Genomic DNA, 15,177 nt, shown 5'->3' on the forward strand with positions numbered 1-15,177 from the left:
CGGTGCCGGCCGCCATCTTGTGCCGCTGTCGGTGTCGGAGGGTGCTGTGCCGTTGTTGCGGGACTCCTTGCGGGGCCGGCGGCCGCGATGAGCGCGGAGGCGGCGGACCGGGAAGCCGCTACCTCCAGCCGGCCATGCACGCCACCTCAGACCTCGTGGTTCGAGTTCGTGCTGGAGGAGGCGCTGCTGGAGCAGCACCTGCAGAAACCCTCTCCCGGTGCGTGCCCTGCTGGCCGCCGCCTCCCCGCGGCCTCTGGCGCGGCCCGGCCCCACTCCCCGGCTCCCCCAGGGGCAGGATCGCTCGGAGGGGCTGTGAGGTGGCGGTGGGTGCGGGGAGCTCTGCTGCGGTGCCGGGGGAGTCGGGGCCAGAGGGAGCCGGGCACTGCCCGCGGGTCTGCAGCAGCACTTACCGCAAGCGATAACGCGGGTTTTTTCTCGCTTTACATTATCTTTACTATTTAATAACTTCGTTTCTCTGTCTTTCCTGTCTGGTAGATCGCTTTTCTTTCGCGGATGTGAATTTTGTTCCGGAAATGTTTTCGGGTTGTTTATTTGTGCGGTGCGAAGTGCTGTTTGTAAACATCATTACAGTTTGCAGCTGGTTTTCTCCCATTGGAGTCTTGCTAACGCCTGGAGCTGGAGTCCACCTAAAGGTTCAGTGCTGAACTTGCTCTCTGGACCTGAAATAAATAGAAATCTAGTCTGATGTGGTATAACAAAGTGACCGTATTTAAAAGCAGCTGATCTTTTGACGTTTATAAGTGATAACCATCTTTTTCAGTACCTGAATTCTATGACGAGGTAGAGGAAACAGGAGAACCTGGGCCATTGTTGCCTCTACGAAAAGTAAATTTAAGCACAGTCAAGCTTAGATCTTATACTCTATATTGCAATTAAGTAAATTATTAATACTTCTCTTGTGTTTTACAGAGTTCAGTGCAAGTGTAGTAGTACAGGTTGGCTTCTTTTTTCAAAAGAGCTCAAAGATATTGGAGAGTGTGTCTTATTGTAAGGGAGAGATTAGAGTGGGGTTTTTCATTGTTTTTTAATCAGTCTGAAAGTATTTTCTAAATGTATTCAGAAGTACCAGCAGTTGCTTGTAAATGTATTTTAAATACAGAGGAGAATTACAAGTAGATATATATTTTTTTACAATAGCTGACTTTTGATTTCATTATGCGACGTTTAGTTTCAGTAGGTGCAAGTACTGAAACATAATTAATACAAAATAGTGAAAAGAAATAAAAGTGTGAGAATATGGTTACCATGGTCAAGTAAACTTGAAGGTTAAGGAAATATACGTCAATAGTCTGATTTGAGTCATCATAAGCAGGACACCCTTGGGGATTAGAGGCTAATAGGTGACAATGTCAGCAGTATAAACGACAAGAATGTAGAAACCCTGTTCATAGCTCAAAAAAAAAATAATTTCTGGATTTACAAAGAATTTGAGGAGTGGCTGTGGTTTTTTGCAGATCCGCCACCTGTGCAGCTGATCGTTCAGTTCTTGGAACAAGCTTCAAAACCATCAGTGAATGAACAAAACCAAGTTCAGCCACCACCTGATAACAAAAGAAACCGCATTTTAAAACTTCTTGCTCTCAAAGTTGCTGCTCATCTGAAGTGGGATTTGGATGTATTAGAGAAAAGGTATGGTCTGTACATTTTCATGCTGAAATTAGGGAATTGAAGTGGCTTGAAATCTTTATTTTAACAAATGGAAATCTGTCTTGCCTTCTCTGATGGTATCCTTACATTAAAAAGAATCTTGGGTGCAACAATTGAAATAATTTGATTTCACCTGTAAATTAGGGAAGCGGTTTGATAAAGGCAATGTCTCTGAGCAAATCAATATTGTTTATAATTTAGAGAGGAAAAATAGTGTGTCTTAGACATTAAGATGTATACACATAAACTGCATAAATATGAATTGGAGGTTATGTTTTCTTCACTGACAAAGTTTCCTCATTCTGACATGCTTGAATTTGGAGGTCTTGCTCCAGTTTTGTTGAAGAACTCCATATATTTGCAAACCAGATCACTGAACTAACTGTGGTTTAAATAGACAAACTCCAACTTTGGATTTTTTTCACCCAAATAATGTCATCTGCAGAGTGGTCTGATGAGCTAGAACAGTTAGGAACTACTTCATTCTGGCAGTGCTAAGCACATCAGAGAGCTGTGCTTCACAGAATCACAGAATGGGTCAGGTTGGAAGGGACCACGGTGGGTCATCTGGTCCAACCTCCCTGCTCAGGCAGGGTCATCTTAGAGCACATGGCACAGGATTGTGTCCACGTGGCTCTTGAATGTTTTCAGTGAGGGAGACTCTACAGCCTCTCTGAACAGTCTGTTACAGTTCACAGTCCCCCACACAGTAAAGAAGTTCTTTCTCACATTCAGGTGGAACTCCCTGTGCATCAGTTTCTGCCCATTGCCGCTTGTCCTATTGCTTGACACCACCCAGGAGAGCCTGGCTCCGTCTTCTTGACACCCTCCCTTCAGATACTTACAGACATTGATGAGTCTCTTCTTAGGGCTGAACAGGCCTAACTCTCTCAGCCTTTCCTCATAAGAGAGGTGCTCCAGTCCCTTCATCATCTTTGTTGCTCTCTGCTGGACCTGCTCCAAGAGCTCTGTGTCTCTCACATACTGAGAAGCTCAGAACTGGACACTGCTCCAGATGTGGCCTTGTTACTGATGTATTTGAAGAAGTCCTTGACATCCTTGGCCAGATTTAATTTTAGATGGGCCTTGACCTTCCTTGTCTCATTTCTGCTTACTCTGACAACCTCTCTATATTAATTCCAGATCGTCTGACACTGCCTCCATCTTTTGTGTATTTCCTGCTTACGCTTGAGTAATGGCAGGGTTCTTTATTCATCCACACAGGTCTCTTGTCCCATTTGCCTGCAATGTAATGTAAAATCTTATGGGGGCAATGCTTGCCCCAGTTCTAACTTGCATAGGTTGTAGGATCATTTAGGCTGAAAAAGAGTTTTAAGACTATCAAGTCCACCACTAAATCATATCCCTAAGTGACACATCTACATGTCATTTAAATTCCTTCAGGGCATGATGGTGACTCAACCACTTCCCTGGGTAGCCTATTCCAATGGCTGACCACCCTTTTGGTAAAGAAATTTTTCCTAATATCCAATCTAAACCTCCCATGGCACAACTTGAGACCATTTCCTCTCATCTCTTGTTACTTGAGGGAAGAGACTGACCACCCCCTTGCTACAACCTCCTTTCAAGTAGTTGTAGAGAGTGATAAAGTTTCCCCTGAGCCTTCTCTTCTCCAGGCTAAAGTCCCCCAGCTCCTTCAGCTGCTTCTCATAGAACTTGCGCTCCAGACCCTTCCCCAGCTTCGTTCCCCTTCTCTGGACTATCTGCAGCACCTCAGTGTCCTTACTGTAGTGATCAGCCCAGAACTGGACACAGCACTTGAGGTGTGGCCTCGCTGGTGCCGAGTACAGGGGGGACAGTCATTGCCCTGGTCCTGCTGGCCACACTATTCTGATAAAGGCCAGGATGCCGCTGGCCTTCTTGGCCACCTGAACCACACTGCTGTCTTATGTTAAGCTGCTATTGACAGGCACCCCCAGGTGTTTTTCTCCCACTCTCCTTCCAGGCTGGAGCGCTGCATGAGGTTGTTGTGGCCCAGATGCAGTACCCGGCATCTTGCCTTGTTGAACCTCTTCCAATTGGCCTTGGCCCATCAATCCAGCCTGTTCAGATCCCTCTGCAGAGCCTTCTGACCCTCCAGTAGCTCAAACACCTCCACCCAACTTGATGTCGGCTGCAAAGTAACTGAGGGTGCACTCATCCCCTTGTCCAGGTCATTGATAAAGATACTGAGCAAAATGTTTGGCTTGCAGACACCTTGGAAGAAGAAAGGATTTCATTAGATAAAAGTTACATTGACTATCAGTGTGTTAAAGTTTCTTTAAAAAAAAATCATGTTCTATTGCCTTAGTTCTCTTGAGTTGTTTTGAGTCATGTTCTTTATTATGTTATATAGATTTATTGATTTTTTTTTATTTCAGAGGCATTTTGAAAAAAAAAAAAAAACCAAAAAAAACCAAAAAACAAATTACTGATAGGGCTTTTTTTCTTCCTGTATACTTTTACTTGTATTTCTCATTTGTATTATATTATTTTTTTCAGTAATGTGCTAAAATAAACAGTAAAAAGGCTTAGAATGAGATATCTTTGATTTTTACCTATGAAGTTCTCCTATTACACACATGCACATAATATTTTTGTGTTTTGTTAGGCTATGTCATATTTGTCTGCCTTAGTGAAGTGTTGTGAGGCATTACTGCTTTCCAAAGTACCTTTTCAAGATACTGCACAACTGCAGAGAATGAACAGAAACCTTTTATTGTGGTTAGTTGTGAAAATATTGTATAAACAAAAGTATCTGGTATACAGTAGAGGTGTTTTATGTATACTTTAGTTTTAAAAGCAGTTGTATGTGTACGTGTACAAGAGAGCTTTTTTTGTCTGCTTTCCTTCCTGCAGGAGGAATTTATTTTGAAGTATATTTGTGGTGTATTTTCTGTCAATGAGTACCTTTACTTCCTAAAACGCAGGTATAATATTGATTCAAAAGTCAGCCCTACTGTATGACACTATTGGGCTGATTTGGGATTTTGTTAGGATTGTTTTGTCCATCTGGTGGGTTTTTTGAGAACCAGTCTGAAGTAATTTCAACTACTAATTTACTATCTCTGTATAGTAATTAGAGTTCTTGTTCTGTTAGCTTACGAAGCCTAAGATTGTTTTTAATTAAGAAGCAGGCTTTTGTTTCTAACTGGTTGTACCCAAAGCTTCAGTCATGGTAGTTAAAAGGAATAAAATAATGCCTTGAGCCAAGCTTTTTTCCTAAAACTTATGCCGTTGTAAACAATTGAGTGCTGTCCTACTTTTGCCAATGAAAACAAGATTCCTGGACCTCACATAGTAAAAACATCATTGGTTAGTTTAAAAGGGTAGCTTGATGAGAGACCTGGAGTCTGATATAAGACAAGACCTAAAATTTGTTAAATGGAAGTCCTGGTTTTAGCTGTTAAAAGTGTATTTTGACTAGTTGTTTTCAATACTGGTTGCAAAGAATGCAGATTTTTCACATGAGCAAAGGTACTTTGCAGGAGCTGATAACTTCTAATTTCAGATAATGTCTAAATTAGTAATAGTGTTTCAGTTGTGTTAAATTGTACCTCAGAAGCTTGGAATGGTGCAGTCCAGCCTGCATGTCTTCTAATTTTCTCAAAGAGGGTTTTGTCCATCTCTGTATATTTTAGTCTCTATTCCAGTTTCTAGTCTTAATTTACCATTTGCTCTACATGAATGAAAGTCCACTTGTGATGGAAATGTGGTTGTTTATCTTCTGGAAGTCTGGCTGCTTTGAAAGAATTTATTAGTTGGATCCTGCTGTTAGAGGTGGCAGGATTATTCTGGGGAGGTGCCAGCATGGACTAATGCAGTGGTGTGTAGTAGTAGTTCAGCTGTGAGGCAACCATCCATCCACCTGGGCCTTATCTGTGCTGCTCATGGCGGTAACCGCGTTACGTACCTGCTCTCAAATGCCATCTGATGCAGAGCACTTTGTTATGCTGAATGAACATACTACACTTACATCCATGGGGTGTTAAGTAATAATGTAGTACTGAATAGTAGTGTATATTATTTAACATCCCAAAAGCAGATTTACGATATGAAGTATGTGATTCTCTCTCTCTTTTTTATTGTTGTAATAGCTTGTCAGTTCCTGTATTGAACATGCTACTGAATGAGCTTCTGTGTATCAGCAAAGTTCCCCCAGGAACTAAACATGTGGATGTAGACCTGTCCAGCTTACCCCCAACCACTGCAATGGCAATACTACTCTACAACAGATGGTAAACTACTTTTTGGCAATAATCTAAAATCGTGATAGAACAAAGCAATGTCTTCTTTTATCAGTGTACTTGTATGTAGAAGGAGAAAGAATCTCAAATTACTAATAATATTGTGGTGTGTAGGTGGGTTATAGTGAGGAGCTGATTTGAAAACTATGTCTACAGCTGGGTTTTTTTCCCCTAAAAGATAGTCAAGGTGGTGGTTTGAACAGTCACCTAATAAGTATAAAAATCTTACTGTCTTTTAGCTTTTTATGGACATAAGAGCATTTCTTCACTACTAGATGTGCTCTTGAATAGAGGATGTATTCTAATGGTATAATGTATCTGAAATTATAATCTGTTATTAGTAAGAGGCCTGTAATCTGCTTTTTACAATTCTGAGCCTAATGTTGTTCTTCCCTTAATTTTTTCTCCTTTGTAGGGCCATAAGGACCATTGTTCAAAGTAGTTTTCCTGTAAAGCAAGTGAAACCTGGTCCACCTCAGTTAAATGTGTAAGTTACAGGTATAATTTATTTGCATTTCACGGGTATTTTATAATCAAGAATTTAATTTCTAAGTGGATTAAATCATGTTAGTAACATACAGTTGCTTAAAATAGCTGGCAATAACATGGAAAACTTGCATTTATTTCAAGTATATTCTCATTTTCCTATCAGATATGCTTGATACATATATGTACTTGTCTGTTGTTCCACTCTTTTAATGTTATAATCTCTGACTTTGTAGCAGCATGAAAAACCATGGGAGAAAGGGAGGCGACAATTTGCCTTGGCAGAATGCTTATTATCTAGTTTAAACAGGGTATATTTCTTGCATCCCTTTTTGACTTATGGGATCTTACTTAATATAGTTGTTTCATTATACCGATTCAACACATTCTGAGAAATAATGAGGGCTTTTTTATCACTTCATTAGGCAGTAATTTGTAGTTTCAAATCAGTTTTGCATTCTAGAAGTTGTTTGGCTTTACTAACAACTTGTCCTTGGAATTTACTTTTATGTCATAAATTTCTCCAAAAGTTGGAAATATCTTGGTGGTACTTTTCATGTGTTTTATGTTAATTTTATGAGAGAGTCTGTTGAATATGTTGATTAAAAATACCACTACTGCTTACTTTACTATAAATCTTGTATTGTCATATATGTATCAGAGTCTTATCCTGAATCAAAACATTCTATATGGGGAAATAATTTAAAAATACTTTTAATTTTTACATAAATGTGTGAACATACTTCTTTCCCTGACACGTATTTCAGAAGATTTGAATAATGAAGCTTCAAGATACTTGAGGCTGATACCTTCATGATTGTTTTGCTAATATTTTGCTGATATTAGCAATCTAATTTAAAAAAAAAGGCAACAGAAACTTTGTAACTTCCATTTTATTGAACCACGTTCTCATGCAAAACTATTGTCATTATAGAATTCTGTATTTCAGATAGATAGATAAAAACAGTCAGTGGTCCTGCATCATGATGTTTAAAATATAATTAAGCAAAACTTAGTATGAACAAATGTTGTGAGCTAGAACATGAAGTGAAGTAACATGCAGGTCTGCTTTATAATTGAGATCTTCACCTCTGTTTTGCAGGATGAACCAGATGCAACAAGAAAAGGAGCTAACTGAAAATATTTTGAAAGTGGTGAGACTCTTTTCCTATCTTATTTTTGCTTGAATTTAAATATATAAGAATTTCTTTATTGTACAAGAAATATAGAAGCAGATATGACGTGACAACAGGACAGTTGTATAAGGACTACTTGTTTTATTATACTTTTAGTGCATTGTTACATTTCTAGTGTTAATTTAAACCCAGAATTAAACTCAAAACCAAGAAGTTAATTCTTTTAATGTGTTTGAATTATTACAGTTGAAAGAGCAGGCTGCTGATTCCATCCTGGTCCTAGAAGGAGCACTGAAATTAAACAAAGATCTTTATGTCCATACTATAAGAACTCTGGATTTATTGGCCATGGAACCTGGTATGGTGAATGGAGAAACAGAGAGTTCCACAGCTGGACTGAAAATCAGTGCAGAGGAGATACAGTGCCAGGTAGCTTACACTGGGTACTAAAGCTTTCAGTTTATGTCAGTTTCTTTAGACAAAGTGTTAAGTAATAGTTTTGATGTAAATTGCAATGTTTTTCTATTCATGTTCCTTTGGGTTTTTGTTTTGGTTTGATTTTTTTTTGTAATGCAGTGAGATGTTACTGGCTTCATTTTTACGTTATTAGAACTTTTTTCAACACTGTAAATATTGTTGCTTCCCCCCCAGCCTCTCAGTTTCATCCCCCCCTCTCTCCCCTGAAGCAAACCATTATATGACAGGACAGCTTATTTCATTGCTTTCAGTGATTATGTAGAAATCATTCTGTAGTTTTGTAAAGCTTGTGCAGAATTGCTCAGACTGAGACTGCAGTTAAAGAGAAACCAGTTGCAGTATATGGGGAAAGGAGTGAAGTGTGTGTTGCTACCTTAGATAAAACTAGGAATAGTTTAAAGTACATGCAATGTTTTGAGCTGAAAGACTTGACTTAAAATATTATGTAAATACTCAACACAATGTGTTTTATATCAATGCTGTTTGCAGGTTTGCTATGATTTAGGTGCCATCTATTTCCAACAAGGATCAACAAATGTAGCTGTTCATGAAAAGGCTAAAGAAAAGTTTTTCAAAACAAAGGAGTTGATTGCAAAGGTAATGAGTGTTCTATTAGCATATTAGTGTTCAATTAGTATATTCAACTCTTCTATAAAAAACTTGTCTAAATTATTGCTTCCTTTTTCAGCAATTTAATAACTGTTAATGGTACACATAGTTTTGAAAAAAACTTCATGAGGTTTTGACAGCAGTTTTTATTGGTTTGGGGTTTTTTTCGCATTGTGCCTGGTTTGAAATTATATTAATTAGTTGCTGTATATTGCTGCTTTGTTCTTTTACACAAAGTGTATTGATGCAAGAAATGCAAAAATAGCATCTCCAGTACTAATATTAACTTGACTAAACTGTACATTCTCTGTCCATTGTGGTGTTTTTGATGAAGGTAACCGTACAGCACTTCTTATTCTTTTTTTTAATCTCTTTTACTCGGAAATCAGATTGTCTGTGTTCTAAGAATCTTTTAAAAATACATTTTAATTTATAAGTAAGGTTATGTTTCCTTGTTTTGCTTCATATTTATATCTCCAAAATTGTGGAACTCCAATTTTTATTTAAATAAAGTGCGTACATGGACATTCTTTTGTTGTTTTGCTGTTAATTGGGGAAATTGTGAGTCTCTGTTTGTGTTTCTGAATTACCCATTTTTCATAATACTTTGGCCACTAAGATCTGATGAACTCTTGCTTTTCAGAATGGCTCATCATCACTTCATTTTACCATAGATGAAGAACGGTTAGCTGGATATTGTCAAGCTTGTGAAGTTCTTACCTCATCTTCTGATGATGCATCCCAGCAGGCAACTCCATATAGTCAAATCCACAGCTGTATGAAATCTGGCAACTATCAGGTAGGATGTTTTGAAGGGGTTTTTTTGTCATTCCATGTGGATTATTCCACCTGAACTTAAAAGGATTTTGATAAATTTTAAGTGTTACATTTAACCATTAACATACTGTTTTAAACCCCACATATTTAGGAATATAACATACTGTGGTACATAGCAGATTAAAATATCTTGGACTCTATACAGTGGAAATAATTCCTGCCAGTTGAGGTATGGAATTTTCAGGTAGACTCTAATTCTTTGGGTTTCAGGGAATATTGCTGCTGAGATGTGCAAGTTTATTTTGATTTTTGTTTACTTTGCTTGATTTTTCTGATGATAGAGAACTTTTTTTGTCATTTGATCCTTTCTGGTGGTTTAATGAATTTTAGTATTAAATATGGGTACAGGCTGTTTCTGTTAGTGTGATTGTTTTTTACCAGATAGAAAATTACTTTATCCATTTCTTTTACATTATGCATTGACTATTCCAACTGTGTTTGTGTTACAGGACATAGTGAAGATATTCCTTGAAGATAACCTAACCCTCAGTTTACCTGAACAGTTCAGGCAATCGGTGTTGAGAGAACTCTTCCAAAAAGCTCAGCAAGGGTGAGACATTAAATAATGATCTATTCAATCATGATGAAAAGCAATTTTCATTAGTTATGTTTTTCATGGAAAGTATGCAAGATATTTTAACAGCAAATTATTTACATCCAAGAAACTTCAACCTTCATTTCTGTTAGCCAATAGTCTGAACTACATCTTCCAGCTAAGGAGTAACTGTGTGATGTATCTCACTGTGGCCATATATGGAAAAAAATTAATGAACATTAGCACTTAATTTTACCCCTTTACTGATTTTTTTCTTTTAATTTTTTTTTTTTTTACCTGCTGTGATATCCACTCTTTGTTTGTCAGAGATGTTCTGTGATGTTCAGTTTTGTGTTCATGCAGGAATGATGCTCTGGATGAAGTCTGTTTCAAAGTCTGCGTGTGCAACACAGTCTGCGATGTATTGCAGGGTCGAACAATTGATATTCAGTTTTGTCAGCTGTTCCTGAAACCCAGCAAAGAAAAAATAGACTTCCTCCTGGAGGTAAAAAATTCATCTGAAATTAGAAGGGAAAACGGTATTTAGTGAGTTACCTCTTTCCTCATACAACTAACTGTATTACTGTTGCAAGTAATGCTCAAATTTCTGAAGCAGAGAAAGGTAACTTCTCAAACATTATTCAGCTTGTTTGCAGTTAGTACAGTTACACTCAGTATCAGTCCTGTATCTATGTCCATAGCTCTGTTTCCGTGTGTTGAGGAAGAACTGGTGGTGAGTTGTTGCTTCACCTTGTATTTGAAATTGTTGCTATTCCTGACATCATTAAATTATATAAAGATATGTTGAATAGTTGGTTTCAAGGAAAGAAAAAATCAAATTCTCCAAGACAGAGAGAATAGAAATACAAGTATCTATTGAAGAGGACCACTGTTTCCCCACCAGCTTTGTTGTAAAAGTTAGCATGTCATGAAATGATTCTGAGCTACTGTATGTGTGAGACCTAGACTGTTACCCTTACTGAAACTTTTTATGAAACTATTATTGCTCAAGCTAAACCTAATCCTTTTGTTACTTTGCTGTTATTTTAGTATCTTTTCTTAATATGAGTGTTGTTTTTGCTTGTCTCTTAAAGCACGTGGTAAAAAATGACTGACAGTACTCTCTACTCAAAAACAAGTGAAAGCTCTTCCATCAACTGCTCATATTAGAACCGAAACATATTTCTAAAAAAAAAAAAATTCTTGCAAGCTGTCAATTAAATTCAGCTATCTAGTTATCTTTCAACTGCTGCTTTAAAAAAAAAGTCCTAGCGAATCTTAGTGTTTTGCACTTATAGAAATGTTTCATTTTTAACATCATGCACTTAATGATCTTGGGAGGCTGACTGATGTGGCACTTGCCATCAGTACACCTATTTACCAGAGCAATAGGAAAAAGGAATGTGAATTGTGTCTGAGGGAAGGTCACAGTGGTCTGAAACATCCTGCCTTGTGTACAGGTTGACAGAAATTCTGATCCATGTGTGATGGCTACAGTGTTTATCAGGTTTCCTCAGAGATAGTCTTATTTCTAACCTTGGAGAGGTGGAGAGGAATTTTTTGCAGGGGCATGGAGGGACAGGACAAGGTGTAATAGATTCAAACTGAAAGGGGCAGATTTACATTAAATATTGGGAAGAAATTCTTTACTCTGATGGTAGTGAGGCCCTGGCACAGGTTGCCCAGAGTAGCTGTGGATGCCCCATCCCTGGAAGTGTTCCAGGCCAGGTTGGGTTGGCATTTGAGCAACCTTTTCTAGTGGAAGGTGTCCCTGACCATGGTATGGAGGTTGCAACTGAATGATCTTTAAGGTCTCTTGCAATCCAAACCATTCCATGATTCTGTGGTAACTTTGTTGCCTCCCTTGAAAGAGAGGTTTACTGGCTGATACTAATTGTGAGACAGAAAGCTGGTCAGTAACAGTGCTAACAGTGTCTGTAACTATGTATTTTAAGCCTGCAAAGGGAACTGCTTAATTCTTTTCTGCTTTGTTTCCCAGGTTTGTTCTGGGTCGATAAATTTGGAAAATGCTTCTGAAGCTTTGAAGAGAAAAATGGCAGCATTTCTCAAGTATGTAGCCTTGTTAAGATAACATGAATTTACACTTTGTAAGCAATGTAATTAAGCTCAATAGATATTTTGAGAACTTATAACTGGAAAAATAAGCACCACCTTCTTGCTCATGTATTAACTTTTTTATTTGTTTAGAAACTTGTGTTTGGGCATGGAAGATCTTCAGTTTGTCTTCATGATTTCATCTCATGAGCTGTTCATAAAACTGCTGAAAGATGACGAACGGAAGCTGCTCATTGATCAAATGCGGAAGAGGTCTCCTCGAATCAACCTGTGCACAAAACCTGTGACTTCTTTTTATGATATCCCAGGTAATTTTCACTGTTTCCATGCTTGAGGTTACTAAGTGCAGGTCTGTTCTCCAAAAAGTTTAGAGAGAATGTTTTTAGAGAGAAGACTTCCCATTATTTGTTGGTGCATGTCCTGCTTGTGCAAGAAGGTGGCTGTTACTTGCTTGTATCTCAAGTGAATATAATAGGTAAGCTCAAATGAATGGGCCCCAGGTGACCAAGCGAGAGAGGCGTGGTGTTAGTTTGAACCAATTGTGGCTGTGGCAGCTGTTCCCAGAAAGGGAACCCTGCCTCTGGACTTTTACACTAATGACTGTGTGACTGTGTGGTAAGCTGGCCCAGGAGTACCATCTGAATGAGGTTTTAAACCTACCAAAGTAAAACACAGATCTTTTCAACCAGTTCATTTCCCAGCTGTAGCTGGCTGGCTGTGCAGCTGCCCAAGTCAAAGCTGACATGGACATCTGAGATGGTGACTGGAGCTGGGAAGAACTTACCTTTTCAGCTCTAATGCAGTCTTGCAATGACTTGAGCCAGTTGAGAAAGTGCATATTTTCACTAAGGCACTATAGGACCCCCTTTTTAATGCAGATCTTAAAGCTATTGCTTTACTGTAGTGAGAGTACTCAGAGATGTTGGAGTGAGAAAAGGGGACATTGCAAGCAGCCTTTTAGATCAGGGATCTGGGAATCCTGGAAACAAGGTGTTTGTGGAATGTCACAAAAGGATGGACTGGGCCTATGCAAGCATTGATGTGTCCGCTGTTCTTACTGTGTTATGATTGAAGTGTTATATATTAAAGAAATAAAAGTATCTACATTGAAAAGAAATGCACTGGAGACCTGGCTGCTTTTCTTCCAGCTTCAGCAAGCGTCAATATTGGCCAACTTGAACATCAGCTCATACTGTCAGTAGATCCTTGGAGGATTCGCCAGATCTTAATCGAGCTGCATGGTATGACTTCAGAACGCCAATTCTGGACAATTTCAAATAAGGTAGCTTGTTTCATGTGGTCATTAACCAGTCCTTGAATTACAGTCTCTAGGTACCATACTGCAGTGAACAGTAAACATTGTCTCATAGATCCTCAGTGTGGTTTATCTTTTCCCTCTCTGCATAGTGGTGGTTTAATAAGAATGATGATACATATCTAAACTCACATTCTGTAAAAGTATCACAACAAAACCTGTAACCTTTGTTTTAGGGAAATACTGGCTGTAGCTCAGGCTTTTCTTGTGAGAAAAGATGTTTTTGTAGCTTTTGCTTTCAGTGTTCTGACTAGTTAGCAATATTGGTTTAGTTCAAATTTCTGTCATTAAAGGTGGGAGCAGGAGAGAGGAACATTTTTTTTGTTGCTTTTTAAGTTAAAGGTCTCTTGTCTTTTATTTTGGTTCCCCCACTATAATTGTTGCATATTCAGAGTGTGAACAAAGGGTATCCAGCTGTTTTTATTGTATTTCTACATGAGCAGTATGTTACTTGTGATTAGATGTAAAGACAAAATAGTTGGCATTTAGATGGCAGTCATTTTCAATATTTGGGGCTTGTTTGTAATGTTTTAAGCAGTGATGTGAATTCTAAAACTTGTTTCTGTGCAAATGTCCTATGCATTTCTCTCCCAGTGGGAAGTACCAAATGTTTACGGCAATGTTATTTTAGGAATCAAAGACAGTCTGACTAGGGATTTGGTCTACATCCTGATGGCAAAGGGACTGCACTGCTGTGCAATTAAGGTGAGCAAACCATTTGAGGTTACTGGCTAGTTTGGGCAATTGAATCTTAACAAAATGAAAATATGGAAAGCCCTTTTTGAGGGAAAAAGCCTGATAAATGAAGAGGTGAGGGAGGTGGTATAACAAGCTCTGTGTGTTGTATTTCTGTCTCTCTAAGTTCCATCAGCAGAGCAAAGATAATGGCTTTCCAGTGAATTGATCCTGGAGATCATTTCATTCATATAAGGTTTTGATTATGATGTGGTGATTTGACTTACTGATATGAAGTGCTGTTTTTTTGGCTAAGTGTTTTACATAAGGAATTTATTGGAATGCTGTTTTGTTTTCCTTGTAATTGACAAGTTTGGTAAACTGCAGCTAAACCAAAATTCTATCAAAGGTGCCAGTAGTAACTTCTGGTATGTTTTTGCTTAGACTTCTTGTTTTGTTTGAAAAATCTGGAACTGTTAAGCTTAATAGTGGGTCCAAAGGATTCATTAATAGTCATTGTGAGATACTTGAGCAATGCTGATGCTAATGGATGCCAAGGCTGGTTCAGCCAGGATAGAGCTGAACAGCACTTTAGCTCTTAGTATATTCCCTTATTAATCCATTAGGTATCAGTAATGCATATAATTTTTATTGCAGGATTTCATCCATGCAAAACAGCTTTTTGCTGCTTGCTTGGAGCTTGTGACAGAGTTTTCTCCAAAGCTCCGTCAAGTCATGCTGAATGAAATGCTACTTTTGGACATTTACACTCATGAAGCTGGAGCTGGTGCTTCTGGAGAACGTCCTCCTTCTGATCTTATAAGCAGAGTCCGAGGATATTTGGAAATGAGAGTACCTGGTAAGTACATTGCTGTCTTTCCTGGGATGCAGAGAAGAACAAACCTTGAGAGAAGAGGAAAAAACCCACAACAAAATGAAACAACTCTGTATTGCAGACTTACCATTTAGATGTATACATGGAAAAACAACAGTGACTCTGACACTGGTTTTAGTAAGTCTTTAAAAGTTTGATTCATTTTTAGAAGCTAGAAATGAGAGCAGCCTCATGATGCCTGCATATTGCTGAACATTGCCAGTTTCTGTTTAGTACCACTT

At 38.4% G+C, this 15,177-nt stretch overlaps 1 protein-coding gene across 2 annotated transcripts in view; it reads left to right on the forward strand.

The window, feature by feature from the left end:
- The window catches only part of INTS8 (integrator complex subunit 8), a 24,579-nt gene continuing 9,402 nt past the window's right edge, over window positions 1–15,177 (forward strand). For both annotated transcript variants that reach the window (XR_003529965.1, XM_027657005.1), the window contains exons 1-15: window positions 1–217; window positions 1,476–1,650; window positions 5,766–5,906; window positions 6,331–6,402; window positions 7,504–7,555; window positions 7,784–7,966; window positions 8,504–8,611; window positions 9,267–9,422; window positions 9,910–10,010; window positions 10,359–10,500; window positions 11,995–12,065; window positions 12,204–12,379; window positions 13,220–13,353; window positions 13,981–14,091; window positions 14,719–14,920. Coding sequence is in view for 1 of the 2 variants with exons in the window: in XM_027657005.1 (XP_027512806.1) it covers window positions 88–217; window positions 1,476–1,650; window positions 5,766–5,906; window positions 6,331–6,402; window positions 7,504–7,555; window positions 7,784–7,966; window positions 8,504–8,611; window positions 9,267–9,422; window positions 9,910–10,010; window positions 10,359–10,500; window positions 11,995–12,065; window positions 12,204–12,379; window positions 13,220–13,353; window positions 13,981–14,091; window positions 14,719–14,920 (1,954 nt within the window). In the remaining variant the exon portion in view is untranslated. The remainder of the gene's footprint in view (window positions 218–1,475; window positions 1,651–5,765; window positions 5,907–6,330; window positions 6,403–7,503; window positions 7,556–7,783; window positions 7,967–8,503; window positions 8,612–9,266; window positions 9,423–9,909; window positions 10,011–10,358; window positions 10,501–11,994; window positions 12,066–12,203; window positions 12,380–13,219; window positions 13,354–13,980; window positions 14,092–14,718; window positions 14,921–15,177) is intronic.

Source organism: Corapipo altera, unplaced genomic scaffold, assembly GCF_003945725.1.
Source record: "Corapipo altera isolate COAL_440 unplaced genomic scaffold, ASM394572v1 52b, whole genome shotgun sequence".
NCBI lineage: Eukaryota > Metazoa > Chordata > Aves > Passeriformes > Pipridae > Corapipo > Corapipo altera.